This window comes from Pleurodeles waltl, chromosome 9 (genome assembly GCF_031143425.1).
Source record: "Pleurodeles waltl isolate 20211129_DDA chromosome 9, aPleWal1.hap1.20221129, whole genome shotgun sequence".
In the NCBI taxonomy this organism is placed as follows: domain Eukaryota; kingdom Metazoa; phylum Chordata; class Amphibia; order Caudata; family Salamandridae; genus Pleurodeles; species Pleurodeles waltl.
The window spans coordinates 382,710,878-382,727,124 of NC_090448.1; the positions used below are offsets into that span (position 1 = coordinate 382,710,878).

Consider the following 16,247-nt stretch of genomic DNA (forward strand, 5'->3'; position numbering starts at 1 on the left):
GATGTTATGGCCATGAAGAAAGCTGTCTCCCTGCTGGCTTTCTACACACCGCCTCAGACCTCCGAGGAGTAGGCATGGCTCCTCTATCTAGACCCTAAGAGGGTCCTCTATGATGAATATAGATTGGATGAATGATTACCAACTGGACAGCCAACTTTTTGTCAGTTTCTCTGGCTCCAATATGGAAACGCAGTGCAGAAGAGAACCATCTCACAGTGGATTGTGTTATGCATTCAAATCAGTTACAGGGTGGTGAGGAAGCAACACTCAGAAGGTTTACATGCTCATTCCATTAGAGCTACCAACATTGTGCTGGCATGCAGCATGCCTGTTCTGGATATTTGCTAGGCTGCTTGGTGGGCACCCCTCCATACGTTCAATAAGCTCTATTGTCTGGTCAGCCAGGTCCGGCGGATGGGCTGTTTGACTGATCTATCCTGCAGATGTAAATTTCTCTGCTGGTGGAAGGGACCCACATCTCAGTTGCATCCCACCCGGAATATGGATAGGGTCTTCTGGAACCTCACACATGTTGTTGGTCCAGGAGACATACACAGGTGTCTCTCCCCTTAACAATACTCAAATATTGTTCAGTTAAAGGCTTTTTTACTTTTCATCAGTGTTTGACCTGCCCCCACCAGCATCGTAACACTCACTTGAATCAACAGAGGCAGGTCTTGAGACCACATTAGCAAGGTGAATACCCTCAAAATAGTCTGACCAGTGATGATGGGGCACAGGGCCCCAGTGGAATTCTATACCAAAATATTTAATGGGTGTTTGGACTAACTTACAGTAGCTGGGGCTATCACCAGGGGATATAAACATATATAACAAGGGCTAGTATCACAGCACAGGGTTGGCTTGAGCTCGATATCATTTTGTTTCTATAACTGGGTTCTCCAAGACAACTTCTTCTTGTCGTGTCAGTTAAGCTGACTGTGCCTCTGCCGTGCCAAGAAAGTAACAGCAGCATGTACTTGGCTTGCTCACATGCAGCAGAGGAAATAAAATGTGTATCTGGGGCCACCAGGGATTTAAGTATAGTGCTGGCTGCGGCAATGAAGGAGCAGTAGGCATATAAAGGGGTTTTAGGGCAACATGGTGCTCCTCATTGCACTACAGGTAAATGTGACTTCACTGGAAAGGACAGATCTACACACCTGTCGCAGAAACTTTCAGTTTGAGCAGCAACTTTGAGTCGTGACCTCCTCCTTATTGAATATGAAGCTTTAGAGGGTTGAGTGACTTCTTTTTGAAAGTGTATTGGATGCACATTTACTGCTTACTATCTGTGGACAGGCAGTGCTGGATATAAACGACAATTAGGATAATGAAATTTAAAAGAGTACACAACTTTCCTACAACATGTAAGCTATGAAGAAGCACACCTGTAATAGACTATCTTCTCACTTGCTCTGTAGTTTCAGGCATGCATTGGGATGGGTTACCTTTGAAAGCCTTCTGAGTTGCTTTTGATTTGTTGTTTATCAAAGGTAGCTTATGATTTTTTCGGGTAGCATTCGACAGAAGCACTGTTAATGCCATGAAGAGTAAGATGTCAGAGTAAGGAAAATGGAGGTGGATTTTCAAGCAGTTCAGGTAGTGCGAAGAAGAGATCTGCACTGTGCATAGCCTCTGCCGAGTTATAGACCTTTTATAACTCATAGGCTTTCTTTCTTTAGTACCATATTTCATTTTTTCTGCTCCATACCTTTAGTATTCTCTTCAGCCTGTTTTAACCTCTGAAACCCTTGCCTTTGAAAGTGCCAGTGGCATTTGCCCCTTGGTTCTTTTAATTTGACTTCCTAGCAAGTTTCTTTTGTAACACCAGAATTATTTTTTTCTGCAGGATAAAGAGATCTACCGCTGGCCCATCAAGGAGTCATTGAAAGCCATGATTGCCTGGGAATGGACAGTAGAGAAAGCCCGAGAAGGAGAAGAGGAGAAGACTGAAAAGAAAACAAAGTCCCGAAAGATCTCACAGACTGCTCAGGCAATTTATTTCTCATTCATTCTTCTGTTCCTAAAGCCAGGTACCTTTAAACACTCTGGCCCTCATTACAACCCTGGTGGATGGCGCAAATAGGGCGGTAAGACCGCAAACAGGCCGGTGGTCATTACCGCCCCATTATGACATTGGCGGTTTGGCATATGCCAAGGACCGCCAGGCTGGAGACAACGGACTCCAGCCCGGCGGCCGTCACTAGTCTGCCGGCCATATCAGGACCCCGCATACCGCCATGGATTTAGTGGGGTTTTCAACTGCCACGAAATCCATGGCGGTATGCACCATCAGTGCCAGGGAATTTGTTCCCTGGCACTGATTGAGGTCTTCCCCTCCCTTGAGTCCTCCCCAACATCCACGACCCCCCTACCACACCCCAAAGGTAGTAGTACCCCCTCCACCCCCATTGAAACCCCCACATATACCCCCTACACGCACGCTCACACCACTCACACACGTACACGCGCACATACATGCACACATACATACAAGTTACATTTCCACCACACACATTACACCGCCCGCATGCATACACACACTCACACAACCCCTCTACACACTCACACGCAAACCCCCATGCATGCACACAACACACAACCCCCCCTTCACCCCTCTCTTCTAACGGACGATCACCTTACCTGTTCCGGTGATCCTCCGGGAGGAAATGGGATCCATGGGGCTGCTCCACCACCAGCATCCCGTCACCAGAACACCACCACGCCGAATACTGAGTCGTATTATGGTGGGCAGTGTTCTGATGACGTAGTGGTGACGGTGGAGCAGCCTCCACTTCACCGCCGACCGCCAGTATGGCTGCTGGTGGCTCTCCGTCTAAAAAAGGGCTTCCAGCAGTCATAATATGGTTGGCAGAAGACCACCAACACTGGCAGTCTTCGGCCCGCCGGTACCTCGGGGGCCCCTGGAGGAGACCGCCAAGGTTGAAATGAGGGCCTCTATGTGTACATTCTCTTTGTCCTCTGATCGTTCCCCTTTATTCTTTCTGTCATATTCTCTCCCTTCATTTTTTCATTTTCTTTTTCCTTCCACTCATATCTTCTCCGATTAACTCAATTGCTGTGTTTCATCCTCTGCACATTCTGCCTTGTTTAATCTCAACTCGCCTTTGCCATTTTGTCTCCGAGTGTCTATAATTGTCTAATTTTCCTCTGCTCCTTTTGCCTCAACAATGGGCAGGTTTAAAAAAGTAAGTTTGTTTTTCAAATAGTAGTTATTTTCCCAATTTTTGTTTCAGGCAACCTATGACCCCAGCATCCAGACATTTAGCCCAACCCCCATTGACTTGACAGGAGCAACGCTGTCCCGTGAGCTTCAGGTAAAGCCTATCATTGTTTACATTGGGTTTGTCTTTTCCATTGGTAGATTAGGAGATGAGTTGTGACATGCAGGCATAATCTGAATGACGGGTGAGTCATTTATGAGCCAGAACTTCAATAGCAAATAATAGTAAGTAGTTGTAGCTGTAGTTCAATGTACTTTTTGTAGTTTTAAATATTTTCCAGTCCTACATTTTGTCTTCGTCTGTGAGAAGAAGATTCATTCATTCATGCAAACATGCATGGAAATGTACAGTCAGCCAACGATATCCCTAGTACAAATAAGGTGGTTACTCTATTGACGTCCCCATCTGTCTATGAGCATTAACCATGCTCATTAATGTACTTCTGCTTGCAATGGTGTACTATCATAAACGTTCATTTGCTCCATTAATAGAGTAGGCAGTTGACATTTAGAATGTTATAACAAATGTACCTTCCTGTTTTACTTGTTCTTTTTGGTCTACACACAGTGCAAAACATCTCACCTTCTGGCTATTTCTCCTCTTTTCAGTCTATGGCAGAACAGCTCGCTGAGAACTACCATAACACCTGGGGTCGCAAGAAGAAGTTGGAGCTAGAGTCCAAGGGTGAGTCCTTCCATCTCCAGTGGTCCTTCCCTTCGCTTTCCTTCCAGTCCTCTTTCCTTTCAGGCAATCCCCTCCTGTTTCCCTCCATTCTCTGCTTATCCACTTACCCTCCCCTTTCTTTCCTTTTAATACCTTTCTGGCCTCTTCCCCTTCTTTCCCGTTCCTGTATTTCTTCCTATCCACTTCTCATTACCACCTTGTGCCTACCCCTCCCCTTCCAAATAGACTCTTTGAGGAACAAAATTGAGCTACTACATTTCTCTTCTTATCCCATTGCATCTCAGGAGGGGGGACCCACCCACTGCTTGTTCCTTATGATACACTCACCGCCAAAGAGAAGGCCCGGGATAGAGAGAAGGCCCACGAGCTGTTGAAGTTCCTTCAGATTAATGGCTATGCTGTAACAAGGTAATATGATGTAATGTAAAATGTATTTCTTAAGCTCACTGTTACACGAAAGGCATCCTGGCACTAATGGAACCCTGGTTAGTAGGGCTAAAAGAATAGGGACAAGGACACTTACTCTACTGCAAATAGAGCCAAGTTTTCATACCTTTCCTAAAAGACATTGTGTAGAGTCACATATGGATAGGCAGAGAATTCCAATGTGTGAGCGCAACCACAGAGAAAGCACACCATCCAGTCTGGATTGGCCATATCTCATGATAACCAGAATATTAGCAACATAAGATCTCAACTGGCTCAAAGGAAGGTATTTTTGTGAACTTCTGTTACAGGTAAGATGCTCTACCATGATGAAAAGCCATGCAGAGGGCTTCGAAAGAGATTCTATCCATGATAGGCAGCCAGTGTATGGTATTCAGAGCAGTTGAGACAGAGGACCAGTGAAGCCACTGTAACATGAGGCTGATAGCAGCATTTTTAAAACGCTTCAGGCAGTGTTTCGGACTGGAAGGGGAGTCTACAAAACAAGGAATTACAGCACTTGAGTCAACTAAGAATTGTTGCCTGTCCTACCCGGAGCTTGAGGATGAAGTGCCAGAAGAATTTTACACAGTACTGGCCTTAACAAAAGTCGAGTTGATGAAAGGTATTTTACCTGTCTGTTTATGGAAATGTCTGCATCAAAATGAAATCGTAGTTTACAAACTGTACCTGTTTGACAAGGAGGAGAGCACACTTGGCTTGGCTAAAAGTCAGTCAGGAGTGTTGTAGTGGCATTCTGACTAGGGACATATAAGGTCTCTGTCTTATCTGAATTGAATTTCAGAGAATTGTCTAACAGACTCTCAGCTGCTGCCAATACAAAAAGCATTAAAGCTGACCCAGAGATGTTGTAAAAGAAATCTTTGAAGGTCAACCACACAGCTCATGATGCTGAACCCAAAATAACTGATCAGTTAAGCAAACAGTTGTACATCCAGATTGGATGTGGAGCTCAAGAACAAAAACTAGTTCAGTGGTTTGAACTCGAAATAGAAAGGTGCTAGAAAAACAGTTTGGGCCTGTGGGTGCAGGTAGGATTTATCCAGTCCAAGGCAAGTCCACTAATCCCGGATTCAGATAGCCTGCAGATCAGTCTCTCATGGTACACTGTGTCAAAAGAGGCAGATAAATTTAGCAGCACCACAGCAAAACATGAACCTTGGTCTGCTAGCATCAAATATCACCAATGGTCCAGAACATTACTGTCTCTGCTCTAAAAGAAGGCCTGAAGCCAGATTGAGTGGGATACAGGATCCTGTGCTCCTTGAGACAGGAGGAGAGCTGTTGGTTATTGAACTTCTCTGTGATGTTACCCAAATGGGGAAGTAATCAGATTGGACAAGAGTTGTTCAGACAAGAGGGGTCTGCTCTAGTTTTTTTAAAGAAACAGAATAACCAATGCTTTCTTCCAAACCTCAGGAACCAAGACTGTGAGAAAAGAATTATTAAAGACGAGTAAAGGGTTTGTGCAAGAACAGAGGTGGCCCATTGCCATATAGTTGGAGGCAGGGGGTCTAGAGAAGAGCCGGAAGAGATAGTTGGAAGAGCTCTCCCATGACTACAGAACATGACAAATTTAAATTAAACAGAGAAGTGACCCCTGAATTGGAAACCAAACAAGGCCGAGCCAGATTGAAAAGGCTTCCTTTGCTGCATTAAGGGCATTCAGAATTGGGTAGGCATGCTTATTAGCCATAGTGGAGGAGAGTTGTTTTTATGCTCCTTAAGGAGGTCCTTTTTTGTCTCCTGGTCATGCTGGGCTTGCCATATACATTTGAACCTTTTACATACTAGTATCGCCTCTCTGAGCTAGGAGTCATAACACAGTGCAGAAGGGTGAGATCTGAGAAACCTCCCATCCGACATAGGAAGGACCCAGTCAGTTACTGATGTGACCCGCTTTGAAAAAGGCTCACTAGATGTGACAGTTCTTGAATTTATCTGGGCCTAAATAATTTAAGGCAGCAGTAAAGGTGACGATAGAGAATTTAGACCACTGGTGGCAGGTGTCACTTAAATTACCACCGGGAGAAAGTTAGTTGTCAAGTAAAGTGGGAGAAATAGTAAATCAGACTAAAAATTGATGCAACCAAATCACTGGCATGGTACGTCCACAACATAATAGATCCTGGTGAGTAAAACTACGGTCCAAACAGTGACCAGCCTGATGAGCAGTTCCCCTTGACCAGTTGCAAGAGATTTGGGGCAGCTAAGGAACTGATTAGTGCCATCGCAGATGTATTATTTGGCAGCTCTGTCTAAATGTTTGAAGTCCCCTTCAATAATAAAAGATGCAAGATTGACAATTATGGAAGAAAAGTCTGCAAAGAGTTACCGATCTTAGAATAGGCCCTGGGGCACTTACATTTAGAGAAGAGGTAAGTGATATCTGAAAGCCCAATAATTCTGCTTGGGCAAAATATTATAGTGACTTCAAGGTGCCTATTAAAGACTATTTCCAAATTACAACCTTTCTTGCTTGGTTAGAAGAGATGATGTGTTTTAAAATCTGAGGACTGACAGCAGCCTAATCAGGTATGGAGTCATCGGATGGCCAGATTTCTGTGATGAATAAAAACTTATACCCACTAAGATGATTGAAGGTTTCCACTGCATGTTTCACTAGTAACCGTGTATTTATCAAGGTACAATTTAGTTCAACAACCATAGTTCTCATTGCAGTTCTTCCATATGCACCCAGTTCAAGGTAACCATCCGAAAGATCAGCATCCTGTATTGGGTCAAGTAGACCTTCAGCCCCCTCACCTAGAAGGGGTGATAGGTGAAGGGTCCGACCCTGGTACATCGGTTGAAGGGACTGTCATTGACCCTGTTTTGATACGTTCCTCTTAGGTAAATACCCTCATCTGCTCCCAAACCCCATCCAGGGAGGACAGAGACACTATATCTGATAGAGACTTCTGGCTGCAGATTCCTTACCTTAGAATTCCCTGGCGTCAGCTTCAAATCTGGAATTTTTCAGCTGAGCAGTACCCTGCGCGCCATCGGGTGGCGTTGTTCGGATCCGTGTGTGCCGTCCGACTCTGCGTGGCGTCGTCAGCATCGTTGGAGCCGTCTGTGACGTCAAGGGGGGTCATTCTAACCCTGGCGGTCCAAGACCGCCAGGGCTAAAATGACGGGGGCACCGCCAACAGGCTGGCGGTGCCCCGCTGGGCATTCTGACCGCGGCGGTTTGGCCGCGGTCAGAAGTGGAAAACCGGCGGTCTCCCGCCGGTTTTCCGCTGCCCAAATGAATCCTCCATGGCGGCGCAGCTCGCTGCGCCGCCATGGAGGATTCTGACACCCCATACCGCCATCCTGTTACAGGATGGCGGTATGGGGTGTCGTGGGGCCCCTGGGGGCCCCTGCAGTGCCCATGCCACTGGCATGGGCACTGCAGGGGCTCCCGTAAGAGGGCCCCACTTTGTATTTCAGTGTCTGCTTTGCAGACACTGAAATACGCGATGGGTGCCACTGCACCCGTCGCACCTTCCCACTCCGCCGGCTCCATTCGGAGCCGGCGTCCTCGTGGGAAGGTAGGTTTACACTGGGCTGGCGGGCGGCCTTTTGGCTGTCGCCCGCCAGCCCAGTGTAAAACCCAGAATACCCGCAGCGGTCTAATGACCGCGGTGCGGTATTCTGGAGGAGGGAACTCTGGCGGGCGGCCTCCGCCGCCCGCCAGGGTGAGAATCACCCCCACGGTTGTCTATATAGACATCACCTCGGCGCGTGTATGTCACTTCTTTTCCTTACACGCCGGTTAAGCTCAGATCCGGATGAGAGCTACTCTTTTCTTCGACGGATGTCGAGCTTTTTTCTTGAGTGTTTGATAGCATGTCTTCTAGAAAAACTGGATTCAAACCGTGTGGTGTATGTCATCGCACCATATAGGTTACCGATCCGCACCAAGTGTGTCTCTGGTGCTTAGAGAAGGATCAGGACTCCACTTCATATTCCGACTGTCGGGCCATGGCTCCGAAGGCCTTGAAGGAGAGATCCCTCAAACTTCTTACGGCCCAACAGCCATCTTTGGTCAGCGCGACTCCGAGGAGGTCATGTCCCGCAGTAGGAGGTCGCAGCACCGCTCCTGGAGCCCCAAGTCCTCTTCCTTGCATTCGAGGTCATCCGATCACTCAGATAAGAGGCACAAGAAGAAGAAGAAGTCCAAGCGGACTTCGACTTTGGCACACCCATTGGCCGACGAGGCGTCTAGGGAATGTTGACTTTCGGGGCGGTGGTTCCGTGGAGTCATCGCTAGCGTCGAGTCTGCGACTTCCCCTTTTCCGGGGACTGGAGCGACCCTTGGGTGGGTCTTCGGGCCCCACTGGGGCAGCAGGGGTCCCATCAGGTTTGACGTCGGCGGCTTTGGCCTTGGCGCCATTGGGGACCCCAGGATCCGATACCGGAACTGGACCAGCACCGGTCCCTCACAGTCGACCTCCTCCAGCGCCAGGTCCGACGTTGACGCTTCCTTTACCACCGGAGCCCACCAATGGTAGCCCCATCCTCATTCCGGATGATCCGGAGCCGGAGCGACGTCTTACGACGCCAACTCCAACTTCAACGCCGCCAATTCGGCCCAGATCATTGCCTGAGCCTTATTGTGATCAGTCAGGCACAGGAGAGGAGTGGGAGGGGTCTGAGGACCCTTTAGAGTACGACCTGGAACATGAACAGGACTGGTACGAGGATCTAGGGGAGGCCAGTGGACTGGACACATCTCCAGATACTGGTATGCTCTCTACTCCTAATGTGGCTACGGAGGAGGGAGCTTCTTATGCTATGGTGGTGTGTAGGGCGGCTGAGGTCTTGGACCTAGACTTGCCCACGGTGCCAGTCAGGACTAATCTCCTGGCAGAGGTGCTTCAGCTGGGGGTGACTACATCAGAGCCGATGTTGCCCTTCAATGAGGCCCTAACGGACGACCTTCGGGGAACATTATCCAAACCCAGCACAGGTGCTCCTGTTAATAGGATGGTCGGCCACCGCCATGGACCCGCTCCGAGCGACCCTACTTTCCTTACCCAACACCCCACCCCGGAGAGCTTGGTGGTCCAAGCCTCTACTTCCTGTGGTGCCTCCCCTTCCGCTCCCCCAGATAGGGAATTCAAGAGGCTGGATCAGCTTGGAAAGAAAATGTTTTCTTCATCCAGCCTGGCATTAAGGTCAGTAAACACCTCTTGCCTATTGGGCCGTTTTTCCCATACGCATACTTCATGGGATACAGTGGCACAGGTGCTGCCCCAGGTCCCGGAGGGTGTGCGGGACACTCTCACCCAGGCTGTTAGGATGGGAGGGATGCAGCCAAGTTTACTATCAGGTGTGGATTGGACACGACCGACTCGCTGGGTAGAGCGATTGCATCGACAGTGGCCCTACGTCGCCACGCCTGGCTACGTTCAACTGGCTTTTCAGGGGATGTCCAGTCGAGTTTGATGGACATGCCCTTTGATGGCTCACACCTTTTTGGTGAGACGGCAGACTCCGCGCTTGAGAGGTTTAAGGATTCTCGAGCTACAGCCAGATCCTTGGGCCTCTCAGCGTCAGCTCGACAGCAGTCTGTCTTGCGCCCCTTTTGAGGCTTCGGAAGGGGCGCAGTACCACACCAGCCACAACTTAGCCACCGTCCTTAGGCTTCACACCATCCAGGGAGAAGAAGTGGTTGTGGTACCATCAGACCCAAAGGGTCTGGCCAGCGGTCAGCCACTATACAGTACCCCTCCACTACGCCCAAGCCTTCCTAGTGTGGTTCTGCAGGACAATGTCTGTCCAGTTGGAGGGAGGATTCAATTTCATCTCCCTCACTGGCTTTCCATCACAATGGACAATTGGGTCTTGCAGATCATACGGAAGGGCTATTCCCTCCCCTTCCAGTCTTTTCCTCCCTCTATCCCTCCGACAAAAGAACAGCTGATGGAGGACCATTTGGTTTTGCTCTCCGAGGAAGTTACAGCTCTCTTGGCCAAGGGAGCCATAGAAAGGGTCCCGATGTCAGAAGAAGGCAGTGGTTGTTACTCCCGCTACTTTCTGATTCCCTTCGCCCTATCCTGGATTTAAGGGATGTCAATCTCTTCCTCAAGAAGGAGAAATTCAAGATGCTCGCTCTTGCTCAGGTCTTGTCTGCCCTAGACTAAGGAGACTGGATGGCAGCGTTGGACTTGCAGGATGCGTATTTTCATATCCCCATCCTGCACGTCCACAGGCATTACTTGCGGTTCAAGGTGGGCCACATGCATTTTCATTTTACAGTGCTCCCTTTCGGTGTTCACAAGTGCCCCTCAGGTGTTCACAAAGGTGATGGCGGTTGTGGAGGCTCATCTGCGCAGGTCAGGGATTTCAGTTTTCCCCTACCTTGACGATTACCTGTTGAAGGCTCTCACGCCCCAGGCTCTTGTCACCCATCTCCAGATGATGGCGGACCTCCTTCATTCGCTGAGGTTCACTATCAATGTACTGAAGTCACACCTAACTCCCTCTCAGAAGCTCACTTTTATCGGAGCTGTTCTGGACACAGTACAGTGTCGGGCCTATCCTCCCGAGCAGCGAGTCCAGGATATTCAGGTTGCGATACTGATGTTTCGGCATCTGTGCTCTGTCCTGGATTTCGGTGAGATAGACTCTGAGGCTGTTGGGACTCATGGCTTCCTGCATTCTATTAGTCAGACATGCCAGATGGCATATGAGGGCTCTGCAGTGGGACCTGAAGTTCCAATGGGCACAGCATCAGGGAAATGTTACCGACGTGGTTCAGATTTCGTTGGGGACTGCAAAGGATCTGCAGTGGTGGTTAGTGAACTGCGATTGGGTTAAAGGCAGACTCCTCTCCCTTCCCCAACCAGATCTCACAGTAGTGACAAATTCGTCACTTCTGGGATGGGGCGGCCATCTGGGAGAGATGGAGATCATGGGTCTTTGGTCTCTGGCGGAATCCGGGCTCCATATGAATTTTTGGAGCTTCGGCGATTGGACTTGCATTAAAGGCATTTCTTCCTGTTGTGAAAGGGAAGGTAGTGCAGGTGTTCACAGACAACACCATTGCAATGTGGTACTGCAACAAGCAGGGCCGTGTGGGGTCGTGGACCCTTTGCTAAGAGGCTCTGCGTCTCTGGACAGGACTGGAACAGCAGGGCATAACCCTGGTGGTTCAACACCTGGCAGGTTCTCTGAACACCATGGCGGACGAACTCAGCCGTCAATGCTTAGCGGATCACAAATTGTATCTCCGTCTGGAGGTGGCGCAAGGACTCTTTCAGCAGTGGGGAAAGCCTTGGTTAGATCTCTTAGCCTCTGTAGAGAATGCGCAATGTCAGTAGTTTTGCGCGTTGGAGTTTCCGAGGGGGCTATTGCTAAGCGATGCTTTTCGACGTGGTTGGAGTTCAGGCCTCCTGTACGCCTTTCCGCCCATACCACTTCTGCCCAGAGTTCTCAAGAAAATCAAGAACGACCAGGCCCAAGTAATCCTAGTGGCTCCGGATTGGGCACAGAGAGTTTGGTATCCAGAGCTTCTCAAAATGAGCATCAGTCCTCCAATCAGGTTGCCTCTTCGGTAGGATCTTCTGTCGCAGCAGCAGGGGAAGGTTCTCCACCCAAACCTGTCAACTTTACGGCTTCATGCATAGAGGTTGAGCGGCGACAGTTGATAGTTTATGACCTCCCTTCTGAAGTCTGTGATATCATTCTGGCAGCCAGGCGTCCTTCTAATAAGTCGATTTACACCTGCCGGTGGAAACGTTTTGTTTCATATTGTAGAGAGAGGTCTATTGATCCTCTTTCTTCTTCTCTATCTAATATCCTCTTGTTTATTCTATCTCTCGCCCAACATGGTTCCTCCTTAGGGACTATCAAGGGCTATCTTGCTGCCTTATCAACTTTTCTACGCTTGCCCGACCAGCCATCTTTGTTCAAGTCTCCCATCGTGCAAAGATTTTTAAAAGGCCTTGTGTATATGTTTCCACCTGTGCCTTTTGTCATGCCCCAGTGGGATCTTAATCTTGTTCTTACTTTCCTAATGTGAGCTCCTTTTGAGCCCTTATATAACTGTCCTCTCCGGCTGCTCACTATCAAAACAGCCTTTTTGTTGGCAATTACATCTGCCAAGAGAGTGAGTGAGCTGCAGGCTTTATCATCGAACCCGCCTTATCTCACGATATATCCCTATAAAGTGGTCCTCAGAACTTGTGCCTCTTTCCTTCCCAAGGTGGTGACCCCTTTCCATCTGGGTCAAAATATCACCTTGCCCACCTTCTTTGCACCACCGCATCCCTCTAAGGAAGAGGAGCGTCTCCATCGGCTGGACCCAAAAAGAGCATTATCGTTTTACCTTGACCGCACAAAAGAGTTCCAGGTGAACGACCAACTCTTTTTGGGATACGTAGGTGCAAAGAAGGGTTGGGCAGTCCAGAAATGATCCACTTCACGCTGGGTTGTTCTCTGTATAAAGATGTGCTACGCTTTGGCCAAGAAGCAGCCTCCGGAGGGTCTGATGGCTCACTCTTCCAGAGGAAAAGCTGCTAACACTGTGTTAGCTTGTGGCGTGCCGGTAATTGACATCTGCCAAGCGGCAATGGGGGCTTCATTGCACACTTTTGCAAGGCACTACTGCCTGGATAGCCAGGTAAGGAGAGAGGGGCATTTTGCCCTCTAGGTCCTGCAGGACTTCCTGGTATGAAATATATCCTCAAGACCCACCACCAGGAGTTATAGCTTGGGTATCTATTCTAAGGTAAGGAATCTGCAGCTAGAAGTCTCTATAAGATGAACAAGGTACTTACCTTCAGTAACAAATTATCTGGTAGAGACTCTATCTAGCTGCAGATTCCTTACACCCACCCAAGCCTCCCCGCTCTGTGTATATTTATATATACATATTTGTTTTGGTATTTTTGCCTCTCTTAAGGGCATGTCTTTTGCTTCAAACAATCAAGTGAAAAAACTAAATACTGTTGGTTCTTCCATGACTCTGCGCTCTTGCATGGAAAGTTGTGGAAAAAGAACTGCCGTACAGGCGCTGAGGTGGCATCTATATAGACAACCGTGACATCACAGAAGGCTCCAATGACGCTGACAACGCCACGCGGAGCCGGGCGACGCATGCAGATCCGAACGACGCCACCCGACGGCACGTGCAGGGTACTGCTCAGCAGAAAAATTCCGGATTCGAAGCTGACGCCAGGGAATCCTAAGGTAAGGAATCTGCAGCTAGATAGAGTCTCTACAAATAATTTGTTGGCCTCTTCCACCTCTCTGTTTTATTTTTATTTTCCCTGGTGTCAATGTGCTGGTGGGGGCAGGCAGAAAGACTGTAATGCCCGACTTTCTGATAGAGACGTTTACTGCAGATTCTTGGCCCTGTGAAATTCCCCAGGTGTCACACTGGATCCGAAGCTTTCCTCAATGGCTTCCCCTTATGCATCATTAGGTGGCGTCTTGCAGCAGAGCGTCAGTTTCGTCCTACCCTGGATGTGATGTTGGGACCTTAATATCTGAGCCATCTATGAATGTTGACGTCAGTTTCTTTATCTGCACCTGCTGGCGTGGATCCAAAGCTTCTCCAATCCCCTCACTTTTTCCTCAGATTTGCTTCAGTGTGTAGATAATGTCACCCCCTAAAACTACAGGGTTTAAACTATGCCGTGACTGTCACTGACAAATGTTGGTGACAGACACCCATGACGTCTGGTGCCTCGGCTTCAAGCACATTTTGCCATCATGTCCGTGCTGTGCCAAGATAAACAAGAAGTAATAATATTTCAATAAGGGAGACTCAAGGCCCACCGGGGACCTGAGGTAATAACTATAACAAAAAACACTTTGGTCCCTAGTAACAAAACTTAGATGCAAAGAATCAAATGATGATTAAAATATATTCAAAGAAGTTTATGAAAAACAATTTAAACGCACATAGCAACACAGTGAATATTGGTGCAGAATAAACGTGCTGGGTGCTCTCTTAAGTAGTGCTATACTCAAGCGATAAATCAAGATCGACAAGGGTATTAACAAACACATAAACAGCACGTTCTCAACAATGATATAGCATCTGTGCTTTTAAAGTTGACACCATGTTGATCCCAATAAAAATAGTGGAATCATCATCAGGTCTCAGGGGATACAATGAGCCCAAGAGAGAGATTATGAAAAGTAATGCAGTTTCTAAAGAAGGGAGTCACTGGTGACAATCCTCAGGAACAGGGTGCGCGGGAATGGCCTGGCTAGGACATAATCTGGATGCCCATAGGGTTCTCCAATGAGCCCGCAGTGGGAAGCACACGTGTGGTCTGGGTCTCAAGGTTAAGTGCCAGATTCCTTCACAGAGCTGAAATCAGGTAAAGAATGGAGCAGAATGGAGTTCTTTAGGGACAATGAGTTCTCAAAGGATATCAAAACGGATCTGATAGTTTTAACAGACTCAGAGATCTATGCTGTAGGAAGTTGGCTCTGTATATACTATCTCAAAGTGAGAGATAGTGTGCAGAGTCCAAGGGTTCCCCTTAGAGGTTGATAGTGGCAAAACTAGATAATACTAACGCTCTATTTTGTGGTAGTGTGGTCGAGCAGTAGGCTTATCAGAGGGTAGTGTTAAGCATTTGTTGTACACACACAGGCAACAAATGAGGAACACACACTCAAAGACTTAACTCCAGGCCAAAAGGTTTTTATATAGAAAAATATATTTTCTTAATTTATTTTAGAACCACAAGATTCAAGATTTTAGGTAAGTACATAAAATGCAAGGTACTTCACGCAGGTAAGTATAGAACTTTGTTTTAAAACAGTAGGACACACAGTTTTGGTTAAAATAGCAATAACGTATTTTAAAACTGGACACTGCAAAAATTAACAGTTCCTGGGAGAGGTAAGATTGGTTAGGTTTCTCAAGTAAGTAAAGCACTTACACAGTCAGTCTCCTGGGCATAGGCATCCCACAGTGGGGGGTTCAAGGCAACCCCAAAGCCACAGCACCAGCAACACAGGGCCGGTTTGGTGCCGAGGTCAAAGGAGGGCCCAAAACACATAGGCACCTATGGAGAACAGGGGTGCTCCGGTTCCAGTCTGCTAGCAGGTAAGTACCTGCATCCTCGGGAAGCAGACGAGGGGGGTTTTGTAGAGCACGGAGCGGGGGGGACAAGCAAACAAAACACACCCTCAGCGGCACAGGGGCTGCCGGGTGCAGTGTGCAAATTAGGCGTCAGGTTTGCTATTGAAAGCAATGGAGGGACCCGGAGGTCACTCTGGCGATGCAGGCAGGGCACAGGGGCGCTTCTCGTGCCAGTCACCGACTGGGCTAGGATGCTGGTCACTCCTGCACTGGTAGGTGGTTCCCCTCGGTCCTGGGGGTGCAGTGCTTGGTCCAGGCGTCGGGTTCCTTTGTTACCAGGCAGTCGCTGTCAGGGGAAGCCTCTGGATCCTATCTGCAGGCATCGCTGTGGGGGTGCAGGGGGGTCGACTCAGGGTGTCCACGTCGTTGGAGTCACCTGGGAGTCCTCTCTGCGGTGTTGGTTGTTCTCAACTCGAACCAGGGCATCGGGTGCAGAGTGTGAAGACTCACGCTTCTGGGGGGAAGTGAGAGTCTCTTTAAAGTTGTTTCAAAGTTGCAAGTTTGTTGCAGTTTCTGACCAGTGCCGCTGTTCTCAGGAGGTTCTTTGTCCTTTGGGTGCAGGGCAGTCCTCTGACTCCTCAGAGGTCGCTGGTCCCGCTGGATGCATCGATGTGCAGGTTCTTTGAGTCTGGAGACAAACCCGTGGGTCTGGGGCCAAGTCAGTTGTCGTCTCCGTCATCTCTGCACAGTTTTCAGGTCAGCAGTCCTTCTTCTGATTGTAGGTTGCAGGAATCTGATTTCCTGGGTTCAGGGTCGCTGAATTTAGGGGT

At 48.4% G+C, this 16,247-nt stretch overlaps 1 protein-coding gene across 8 annotated transcripts in view; it reads left to right on the plus strand.

Annotated features, from left to right (window-relative positions):
* The window catches only part of RYR1 (ryanodine receptor 1), a 1,068,376-nt gene that overhangs the window by 607,752 nt on the left and 444,377 nt on the right, over positions 1 to 16,247 (plus strand). For all 8 annotated transcript variants that reach the window (XM_069206982.1, XM_069206985.1, XM_069206986.1 and 5 more), the window contains exons 54-57: positions 1,853 to 1,996; positions 3,261 to 3,341; positions 3,857 to 3,932; positions 4,217 to 4,340. In XM_069206982.1, coding sequence (XP_069063083.1) covers positions 1,853 to 1,996; positions 3,261 to 3,341; positions 3,857 to 3,932; positions 4,217 to 4,340 — 425 coding nt within the window. The remainder of the gene's footprint in view (positions 1 to 1,852; positions 1,997 to 3,260; positions 3,342 to 3,856; positions 3,933 to 4,216; positions 4,341 to 16,247) is intronic.